Below are 12091 nucleotides of genomic sequence, written 5' to 3'. Positions count from 1 at the left end.
AGTGATAGCTACCAGGAAAATCACATAAAGGCAAGCAATCTGAAAGACAATAATGCAGACCCACACGGATCACCAATCAAGAAAGTCAACACCAAATTCAAATCCCACGCAGGAGCAATAAAATGGCATTGGGGAGAATGGGTGTACAATCCCTGCAAAAACGACATAACAATGGGGATCGTGAAGAAAGAGCCTTGCTCATTGGTCCTTTTAAAGACTGATATGGCGGCCATATATAGTGCTCATTTGTAGGCCAGTCCAGGCCAACAAATACAAAATCCAAATCAGAGAAGGTAGGACAGGTAAAAGGGTCCAGATCCATCTCCCGACACCCTATGGTCGCGCCTTGACACACTTGTGTATAGACGCGTTATAAATGCCATATCATATCACCAAGCCGAGAATGTATGCCACCTGCTGGCATAAATGGACTTAGCGGGTGGCCTCCAAGCTGCAAATCTCAGTCCTTGTATCTCAGCCTCCCAGCAGCCTTAGCAGTTCAAGCTGCTAAGGTTCAGGTGAAGCACCTGCCTTGACGACTGAGAGAGCTGATCCACTCTCAACAGGAGGTGCTACGGAGGGCAAATGGAAATGTCCAGAAGCTCCCTGGGAACAGGTCCTCTGTGTTTAGTTCTGAGCAAAAAACAGCTACGTGGGCCCAAACAGACAAAGCCTCCTCAGAACAAGCGGTATGACAGGGATTGGAGGAATGCACAGAGGAGATCAATGTTCCACTGGATTGTCAGTGCATCCCCCAGTGCTTGCTGCTTAGGAAATTCCCAAAAGCTGAACACACTTCCTGTTGACACTGGAGTCAAAGAGGTCCACCTGAAAAGTCTGACAAAAGGCAAAGATATCCTCCAGAACATCCTGACAAAGCTCCCACTTGTGGGAGGCCGATGGCTGCCTGCTGAAGCCCTTCGTTATGACATTCTAAGGCACAGCTAGATGGGAAGCTATCAGAGACTCACCATTCTCAACAGCCCAGAAATACAGTCACATTGCGTCTCTGCGCAGAGGTAAGGACCCCATTTTTGTTGATGTAATGGATGGCCCCTGTGTTGTACATTATGACCAGCACACACTTGCCCCGATCTGATGCCCAGAAGGCAACCAAGACTACCCAGATCACCCTCAATTCCAGCAAATCGATGTGTTCTCGAGTGCCCGTAGGACACCACAGTTCGCTCACCTTCAGATCTAGCAGGTAAGTGCCCAAGTGTTTCAAGGACCATCTGTGACTACGTCAGTTGGGGGACAGTGTTGCCGAAGCAAGGCCATTTCAACATGTTGTTTTGCAGGGACCACCATATAAAGTCCTGGGACACATTGTCTGAGTCCTACAAAAGGACTGACTTGTTCACCTGAAACTGAGACCATTGACAATGGAGTAGCCACTGAAGTGACCTCATGCATAATAGTGGACCACATGAGATCCAGTAAGCTGAACCCAGAACCAGTTCCCGGGATTGGAGAACATCAACCATCTGGAAGATGTTCGTCACTCGATCCTCGGGTGGGAAAGCCCTGCCCAGGCGAGTGTCCAAACTGCTCTAATAAATTGGACGGACTGGGACGGTGGCATGTAGGAATTCTTGAAGTTCAGGGAGAAGACCAAACTGTTCAATAGTCTGCACCTGTTTTCTGAAGGAAGGCTTAATGGCAGAACGTTAAATTGGTAGCATGAAGACCCCACCACGAATCGCAGGCACTTCCTGTACTTGCGATGGATTGGCACATAAAAGTAGGTGTCCTGAAGCTGCAGGGAAACCAATTAGTACTTTAGATCAAGGGCTTGGAGAATTTGGACCCGGATGACCATCTTGAACTTGTCCTTGCACAGCTAGATTTTCAAGAGCAGCATATTTGTGAGAAGTATGATCTTGTCTTTCTTCAGAACCAGAAAGTAAAGGGAATACCAGCCCCAGCCTCATTCTGAGGAAATGTACAGGTTGTATGGCAACATTCACCAGAAGCTGACAAACTTTCTCCAACAGGAGAGGGTTCAGAAGAATAGGGGGACTGGTAAGAGGAAGGCCTACAGTGTGTTGAGAAAAGGAGAGACAGTAACCCTGATCCATGACCTGCAAGGTGAAGGCGTCAGACATAGTACAATGTTACTTCTCACCATACAGCGAAATTCCTCCCCACCTCCACTTGGGTATGGCACTGTAAGTCCCTGTCACAAAGGTTTCATTCCTGGGGTGGGAAAGGGCACTGCTGGGACGGCAATGCCTTCTCTCGGACATCACAGCCTCTTCTCCAGTGAGACAGCTTGGCTGCTGCTTGCCTGGGTGCACCTATCCTCTAGTGCAATGTGCATAGTGAGGAAAGGGTTACAAATCAACTCCTCCTTTTGGTGGAAGGTGGGGGCTGTTGAACTTCCAGAACCTTGGACTTTGCTGTGGCCTTAAAAGGATGCAACCTCTGAAGGGATCCTTCAGCCTTGGCTCTGGACAGGTTATGTCCATCAAAAGGCATGCTCCGGAGCCTTGACTAAGCGTCTAAAGTGAATAACTGAGGTCTGCATCCAGGAGTTTCTCCTCATGACAGTCTTCTTGGTCAAGGTATGTGCATGAGTGGAAAGAAAGGCTGGTTCTGAGAGTTCCCGATGGTGTTTCTGTGCCAGGTCTTAGTCCACAGCAGGTACAGAGGCTGGCTTCCCCTCGGCCTTTAACACTGGGCATCCACTGCATTAAAAAGTAGTAAGGTCTCTCTTTGTGGGCCCTCATTCAGGATGTCAATACATTCAAATTGAATCTGTGGTCTGGAAGAAGCCGACAAGCCTTGTGTGTCAACAAACATCACCATCATTTTCTCAAAGGAAGCATGAGGCTTGAGCCTTGAGCATAAGCCTTGACTAAAAGTTTGGAGCGAAGCCTTGAGGTCTACATCCAGGAGTGTCTCCTCATGACAGTGCCAGTGGCCAAGGTACGTGCCACGCAGTCTGTTATGTCAAGATCCAACTGTAATATCTAGTGTGCAGCCTCTCTACCATCCGCACCAAAGCAATCTCTCATGTCACCGAGCACAAGGTTTTCAGCAATCTGTGAAACCACCATCCAGAGACCAAAAGAAAACTTAGCCAAGGCACAAGAAGCGTTCACCACCCGCAGGGCAAGGCTACCTGAGGCAAACATCTTGCGTCCCCATCCATGCATCCAGTCTCTTGCTTCCCCTGTCAGAAGGCAAAGAGGGAAACATTATGTCTTAAGGTTGGCTGTCGTAGTCTGGACCACGAAGCTCCCAGTGCAGGCACGAGTGGAAAAGAAGGCTAAATGGTGTTTCTGTGCCAGGTATTGGTTCACAGCAGGGACAGTGGCTGGGTTCCCCCAGGCCTTTAACATCGGGGTCTCCACTGCAGCGTTACAAAGGCCTGGATTTCCTTAGAGATCCATATTAACAAAACAAATACAAAGTGTAGTAGTGGTGCTGCAGTCATTTACTTTTAAGTTCCCCAGGTGTTAAACATGCATACTGCCACACCCTTCCATGCATATATTTAGACAGTATCTGGTTAAGATTCAACCCCTGAATTATTGTCCCAGCTCCTTCCATGAATCCTAATTTGATCATCATTTTCTCTTGCCAAGTCCAAACCAGTTCCAAGCACACAAGACCCACTGATAACTCACTAAACATATATCAGGATCACAAAACAGTGTGCATATATGTTGTGGGTCCCATTGGAAGACTGCAAAAAGAAAAATAAATGAGAAAGGAGGTTAGGGAAGAAAGGAAATAGATGTGGAATAAGCGTCTGGACATCGAGGCCAGTGAAAGGTATCTTCGGATATGGAGGATGTGAGCATCAAGCAACAGAGCACCATCCAATGATGGACAGCAGATCGGCATTAGTGATGCCAGAGATCAGCAAAGGACTGAAGGAGGGTAAGGAGAAGAATATTTGAGTATCCAGCAAACAGATGATATGAGAATCCAAAAGAGGAGATGACTTTTCAGAGATAGGAGCAGTGGAGGGAATCAATGACGCACCATTGCAGGACCCCTAACAGGAGGTGGGTGGCAAAGGATGTCAGTCTAAAGGAGAATTCAGTCAGATAGGGGGCCACCCAAGGAAGGAGGGTACCTTGAAAGTTATGATTAGAGAGAGCCTGCAGGAGAAAGGGATGGTCAACTGTGTCAAATGAGTCAGAGAGTTCAAATAGAATGAGGTTAGACGACAGATATCCAGGGCACGGCTTAGTAAGGGAGTTGAGACATGGACATGCACTGTCTCTGTGGAGTGTCTCCTGCAAAAGCCAGATTGGAGGGAGTTCACTGACTCTTTGTGATGTGGTGGAAGACTACCCAATCAAGATCTTTGAAATAGTGAGGATGAGGACAGATGGACGAATAGTTGGGTGGGTTATTGGGTTCAGTGGTAGGTTTCTTCAAAATTAGTATAGTGCTGGTCACCCAAGGCTGGGAGGATACCAGAGGAATGTGAAAGGTTAAAGAAACATGAGCGGTAGGAGAAGGGGAGGGGTGTCAGCTATTTGAATATTTGTAGTGCTGATGGGTCAGCAGGGGGACAGAGGGGTTGGCAGCCCAGACGATAGGTGTCAGCTAAGCTTGGGTGATTGGTGGAATGTCAATTAGTGAGGAAAGAATGAGTGAAGATGGCACAAAGGAAGGATGAGGCGAGAGATTGTGAGTGTCAGAACTCACCAAGGAACGGGTAAATGGACCCAATGTTCACTCCAGTGATTTTGCAAACCCAAACAAAATGACTGGATCTCCTCACCGAGGGTGACCTTCCCCTTGATACACACCTCTGTTCATTTCTTGAATACAAACTGAGGTGAGGATCAAATGAAAGAGTAAAGGTGCAACCAGGCATACACCAAGCTGTGGAGATAAGGATAGGTCTCAGTACTGATTCAATGATGTACGAACGAATGGCGTCGGGCCATTTGGATCCCTGTCAGGCCGGGTTGTTAGAGGTATTGCCTGACGCTTAACATGTTTCTGATAACCTTGTTAAAGGCAAAAAAAATACATAACAGGGGCAGTAAAATATATCTGACCTTTGTGAACCTTTCAAAAGCCTTCAATTCCATCCGAAGGAATACATTGTGGTCAAAATTGGAACAGTGGCAATGCCCAAGAATAATTCTGAACAACATCTAGGACCTCCATCAAGAAACATCAATTGAAATTACAACTACCAGGCCATCGTCACTAAAGTGGGTTGGTAAAAAGGTTGCACTCTGGCACCAGACAGAACTTTTCAACCTATTTATATGCGATATTGACGATGCCTTCGACAATAGACGCTTTTTTCCACCAAGGATAGCAGATAACGCCATCGGAAAACTCCTTTACGCTGACGATATAGTCTTAATTAGACCCCAACTGGCTTCCAAATACAGCTTGATTCCCTCCAAACTTACTTGGACAACAACAACTTAATATTTAATACTGGAAAATCGAGGATAATGATATTTGGCACAGGAAATAAAGTCAGAAGTAAACAGAGACAGTCTTTGTTCCTATAAGGACAGCAAATTAGCATTGTAAGAGACTTTACTTACTTTACTTACTTACTTACTTAGGAATATGTATTAATAACAGCAGAAGCGAAGCACCGAAAATTCAGGCCTTGCGGAAAAAAGCCAAAACTCTGGCAGCTCAAGGACGAATAATACTAAGAAAATATTTCCGTTATTCATTAATTCCTTTGGTACAATTCTATCAACTAAAAGTTACATCAATCCTGACCTATGGTGCAGAAACATCATTTATGCTACCAGAAGATCTGTGGACATGACTAGAAGGTATTTTCTGGAAAACCGTATTGGGTTTGCCAAAGAGCATACCAATAGCCATTGTTAGAAGAGAGTTAGCTTTGCCCTCTGGAAATCAATTTCCTTTTATCGTACATGTATCGAAGAAACACCAAAAGGCGGATTTGCTACTTTAAAGAAAGCATTATACGATAAGAGGGGAACACAATTGAAAGACTGGAAGAACATTTTTCATCAATTAATCAATTAATCGGAGGAAACCTTAGTTCAGGATCCGAGCAGGATAAAAAAAGTTGTACATTAATGATTGGATAGACACGCAAGAATTGATCTATACATACAAGCATTGTGACGATTTCTGGTCTTGGCTACGAAAATTAAATAACCTACAAGGATATGTTAAAATCTTTCCGAACCTTTTCCTAAGAATGCAATACATGCGCTTGCGCTTTAACATCTTTCCATCAAATTTGCTACTAATCAAAGATGAAGAAAAGATGAAGAAAATGGCCTAGTGGTAGTGACCTAAGGAGAACCTTTAGTATTAAGACTTTTTTTGATTCTGAAAGTTGATGAAATTTTGTTAATTTGGTTTGAATTTGTTTTAACACATATATTTATATACGTAATGAACGAAGTTGAGTAATAATCTTAAAATAATGTTGAGATGAATGGCAAAAGGTTTTCTAAATTGCAAACCATAAAATGCCAATAAAAAAAATGATGTACACATGCAATGTAGGAAATTAGATCAGTACTAACCTGGTGATGCCTGGTGTTAGCCAGGATTTCGGGTTTCCTTTGTGTGCAGAAGGACTCGGTTTACACTCTAAGTGGACAAGGGAGCAAAGAAACAGGAAATGACTCGGGCGGTAGAAATAACATAAGAATATAAGGTACCTTGATTGTTTACCTTACCTATGTGTGCAAAGAAAGGAGACTAATGGCTGTAATGGCTGCAATAGAGCTCCAGGGAAAAAGAAAACAAAAGAGGACAGGAAGGAAGGTAAGTAAGCTTAATAAGGTTCGTAAGGTCCTATGCCCGGGCGGCACGAGGACGGCCTAACAACGGGGTGGTGCACAATGAAGCAGCACAGCATCTAAAGTCCAGTGCACAACTTGGCCCAGAGAGTTCCAGGCGAAAATCAAGATCCACAAATCTACAGAACAATTACAACAAGGGATAGTTCAAAAAGCAGCCCAAGGCACATCAAGGTTTGTTACTGGGTAATTGGGAGAGCAAAGGTACAGAAACGAGGTCCAAACCAAATCCTTTAAGCATAAACAGGGGTCGAGGAGAGTAATACAAAAACAAAAAACACGGGAGCCAAAGCACGCATATACTTATTTCAATCAGAGGTGACAGCGTCAATAAGCGGTGGTTCTTTAAAGGACCAGGAAAGAGGGCGCGGCGTGCCGACGTTACTAGTTGCATCGGGTAACCATGGTGATGCTATAGTAACCCAACGCCAGCAGGAGACATCTACAATACAACGCTTGCGCATGTAGCGTCTGCCTAAGTGCCATGGCAACCACCAACGCTGCAGGAAAGAAGTGGCTGATATACGCTGTTTCCGCAGTTGAGGCAAACCAGGACTCGGAACCGTGACAGTGAGATAGGAGGGTGACAGGGTGCCCCATATTTTAGAGATTTCGGTGAAGATGCAAGCAAATTTGCCATCTCAGAGTCAGGTAAGCGAGTGTGTTGAAAGAGACAACAATGTCACTGTGTCATGGAAGGCATGTGAGGATGAGAGGGGAGTAATAGTAGGACTTGCTTGAATCCAGGGCAGTCGCAAGACCAAGAAGTGGCTCCTTGTAGAAACCAAGGAGAATGGGAGAGTGGGGGTTTACTCTAGTGATGCAGGGTGAGGTGCATGCTTACCCTTGGTTGCTGGATGGTAGTCAAGATCCATAGTTGAGGCCTTGGAAACTAGTGAGCGAAGGAGGGAAGGGGAGAATGATGATCAAAATGAACTTCCAATGCCAAAAAAACTCCTGAAATTCCAATTCCGTGGAGCGACATGAGGTGGGAGGAGAGCTTGAAGGGATGCTCTAGTTAAGTCTACACAAGAGGAAATAAATTCTGGTTTGAATTTTTGCTTAGTGATTTCAGAAGGTTCGGGAGGGACAGTGGAAGAGGCACAGAAACAGTGAAATGAGTCAACAGAGTGTGCAGAAGAGCTGAGTGATGGAGTTCGGAAGATATGGAGCTCGAAGTCCGATATTCTTATAGCCCATCTCATTCCTTTCAGATGTTCCTTTTTTTCAAAATTACTACTTTGCACCTCCACGCTGAGATCTGAGATCATCACATTGCAGAAATCTCATTGTGGACACACCACTGCAGGTCCCTATCCTTGCAGTCCTTCTGGCTCACCTGTACGTACACCAAAGACATTTTCTGCTTCAGAGATGATGTTACCACTATACATTAACACATAAACTCCAAGGGCTGTATATTTAATGCCTATTTTGTTTACTTTTACATGGTTTCATCTGATGGGTTGAACTCTACTCTTATCCTATGAAGCAGACACTGCAGACTTGACAAAATGGATGCAACTCCACTTGCTTTTCTCCTTCTATGAATATTAGCTTCAGAAATAAGCACCTCCGCCGATTCCCGTGTTTTGGCCTCTCAGTAATGAGGTCAAGGTTATCCCTGAGGTAAACAAAGGCATCAGTGACTGCTGCATTTTAGGAGAAACCATGTAAAATAACTTCCAAGCAATTACTCCATTGATCTTGTGAATTATTTTGGACAAGTATGCAATACAATTATTTGAGCATGTAAAACTAACAGTATAACAGTAATAATCCACAGAATATAATGCGTTATTCCTGTCACTTAATGGTACTCAATTTACTTCAATTTATCAATTTATCAGCCCCGAGGAAGTTGAATGGGCCAACTTGGCTCGCTCAAGATTTAAACCCATAACAGCAGTCTGCACACATATCTCACAGTTCAGTAATTAAACCAGAGCTGGAGTAGTTTGATACCTCCCTGAACATGCTAGTTGATCTTCACAGAATGTATTGCTACCTACCCCCCATCTCTCTGAGATAATTGTGAAAACAGCAGTACGACTTTAAGCCCTCATAATCAATGCCTTATATCACAAAGATGTAAACTCCTTTGCTGCAGTACACAGATGTTCACTAGAGAGGATCACTCTATCCTGGATGTGGAAGCTCTGGGTGTCAACAATAGGACTAATCAGGGTAAATGTGACCACCTGCCTCCTTGCGACTAGGACTATAACCATATACTCACTACACACAGGAAAACAAACACATCATCAAACAAGAGTAAATTGTGATCACTATCGGCTCATAAAAACAGGAGATCTAAATATGAATGTCTTGCCAACCATGTGCCAAATAGCTCTGGTTAGCCAGGACTGTATGAACCTCAATTAGGCAGTCTCATATGGGGCTTTGGTATTGTCCTTGGTGCCGAATCAGATCATATGGTGGAAACATAAATACCAATGGCCGACAAGTAAGAGGGTGTTTTCCAGCATATGAGGCTGTATCTGGATTAGTGTATCACAGGCTGTACTCACCGTGATAATATTTCTCTGTAGGTGTAAGGCTCATCATTTAATGACCACACCTACATGGTAATTAGCACTTTCAATTGCTATTCACCTGTGCTGGGCTGCTCGCTGTATCCACCATGAACTCGTGATCTTTAGCTATTTGTATGTGGCTGGGTGTTGGCTGAAGGAGGTAGATGAGCCGCATCCATCGCTGGAACAGGTCGTCCTCTTTATCTGGCGGGGCATGCAGCTGTAGGTAGAAGCTGCGACCACTTGCCAGTTTCAGCTTTATTTGTCGCATTGATACATCACTGATGGATAACTTCACAAGCTTCAATGGAAAGAGTCTGGAGCAAAAAAGCACAAGTGATAAGAAAAAAAAGCCACCTAAGATCCTGATTATAATCATACTCTGATTTGATCAACATTCACACAGTCCTGAATCCCAGCACCATTTTTAGAATGCTATTGAGAATACAACCAGAACAATACTTGCACCCAATTGAGAACCCAACATCATCCTCACAATCCAACCGATGAAAAAAAGTTATGTTTTACCAAAGGATGTATTATTCCTCTGACAGGGTGTCCACATTTTGAACGAAAAACAGGAATAGACTGGACACGGAAACCTTTCTACAATATGGAAAAACTGTCACATTAGGTTAAAAGATATCTGATAGAGGGAAGGGAAGGCAGGTTAGCGAGTATTTGGTAGGAGGAATGCTGCATACATACAAAGAACTTCACTGAATGTAAGTAACTTTTTTTCTAATAGATACCTTTCTACCACTCACACCCCATCTCCTCAAAGTCTCAAAGCAGGAATACATCTGGAAGGAGGGCAGTATGCCAGGAAACAGTATCAAAAGAGACCCTTCTGAAGTACACCCAAAGTGAGAATCCACCCATGCTAGGGAATTCAGACAATATTGCTTGACAAATGTGTTTAACAAATCCAACTTTGCGAATGCCAACACTCCACTCCGTGGGGCAGTGCTTTTCATCTAACTGCTGGTAGAATGTGTTTTAAAGAGTATAAGCACTTCCGACCAAGTAAGCTTAGCTTATTTTAATACAAATCACCATGCAATGGGAGATTGACTACTTGCTAATCACTTGGACATTTTTCGTTTCAGCCAACCCAAAGATCAGCATATGATCAATTTAGAACTAATCTGTAGTGAACATATAGAAACTATGAGCTATCATGGGAATCCCAACATGAAATTGCTCCTCTGTCTTAAATGGGTAAGGGAGAATACAAAAAAGAAAGATGCATCTTCTAGACAGGGTGGAATTTAAACACTGACAATAGGAAGGAACGGCCTAACCCTCACGGAGATCTTATCTTTACTGAAAACTGGATCTGAATGATCACTACACAAAGTGATTTGTTCTCTCCAACATCTGGCCTACATTATCGCTAACACAAACACTGCCTTCAAGGTAACACCTGGGGTTAGAGTGCAATGGCTCACATGGGGCCGCTAGAAAGAATATTGAAACTAGGTTCAAAACAAAAGGGGGACCCTTGCAATATTGTAGCACTGTCCACTATTACCTCATATGGAGTTAAAATCAAGCTTTTTAGCTAACCCATTGGGCATTGCTGTGTGGCTATAACCTGAATGGCTAATAGGTGGTACCGTTCATGTGTGGCTTTTTAACCAAAATCGCCTATTACACTGCAGGTAAAACATTTTTTTCTTGTTTTCAAACCCATCATAATATTCATGCTATTTGGTGAAGATGTCCCGATGTCTCATGGATGCCAATGTGCATTGCACTTGTGATCTCCAAAATGAGTGAAATGCATATGTGGTTGTTTGTTGCATCCTCGAAAACTGTCAGTGTAGGGGTGATAAAGCTATGTGTGAAATAGCACTGCCCTCTACAATAATGACAATTTCCTCATATGGAGCAAAAGCAAGCTTGTAGGCTAACTTGCATATCCATAGTACACTGCTGTGTGACTGCTGTGCGACTCTGATACAGAGGTTAACTTCTGGTGAAGGTTACTAGGTTGTGCTGTGAATGTGTGCTGTGTTAGGCATGTTAACTGTTTAAACAAATTGTGCTCTTAGTTAAATACAAACCTTAGACACAGCTATGTACAACAAGCAAAAAAAGAAAATAATACATTCATACAATAAGTAAAATATAGGATTCATATATACAATCGATTAAAACAGAACATAGCCAGTGTGAAGTAAAGTGCATATTATCTTCCTACAAAGGATAACATTTGCATTCAAAACAGTAACTCCTTTCCGCATCACATGGAAACTCTCTTGTCAGCTAGAAAGATCACCACTGACAATCAAGGCTGCTTTCTAAATTCAATTTATAAACTCTTTCCATATATAAAACACTGCTGTTGTAATTACCAGAACATCTCCTGAAAAGATCACACTCTAAAACCGATCTGATCCAAAATTTTCGGGTCTATGTACAAAACCCTTATATCACCTTATATAATTAGCTATTAAAAAGGGGCATTCAATTAAAACATGGTGTATAGTTTTGATCTTTTTGTTACAGCGACTACATCTCTGTTGATCACAGGGAATCGTCTGCTTCGCCCCAGCAACATCTTTGATTCGCAACTGATTGATTCTCATGCAAAGAATACAATCTCTAATCATTCTATTATTACATTTTATCATACAGTTAAAAGGATGGGGGAACTGAAAACCCTGAGTGACATATTCAGCAAACTGTTTTTTACAGGCTAATGTTGATGTCAGCTGATTTTGTTATATTACCTTGATTGCCCAAGCTAAAATCAGG

At 43.3% G+C, this 12091-nt stretch overlaps 1 protein-coding gene across 4 annotated transcripts in view; it reads right to left on the bottom strand.

The window, feature by feature from the left end:
- The window catches only part of GARIN5A (golgi associated RAB2 interactor 5A), a 1377498-nt gene that overhangs the window by 655816 nt on the left and 709591 nt on the right, over window positions 1-12091 (bottom strand). For all 4 annotated transcript variants that reach the window (XM_069605082.1, XM_069605076.1, XM_069605080.1 and 1 more), the window contains exon 4: window positions 9408-9645. In XM_069605082.1, the coding sequence (XP_069461183.1) occupies window positions 9408-9645 (238 nt within the window). The remainder of the gene's footprint in view (window positions 1-9407; window positions 9646-12091) is intronic.

The sequence above is a fragment of the Ambystoma mexicanum genome, chromosome 1p, assembly GCF_040938575.1.
Source record: "Ambystoma mexicanum isolate Mex_15411 chromosome 1p, UKY_AmexF1_1, whole genome shotgun sequence".
Taxonomy (NCBI): Eukaryota; Metazoa; Chordata; class Amphibia; order Caudata; family Ambystomatidae; genus Ambystoma; species Ambystoma mexicanum.
Note: the sequence above shows the minus strand (reverse complement) of the source record. Positions and strands in the feature narration are given on the sequence as shown.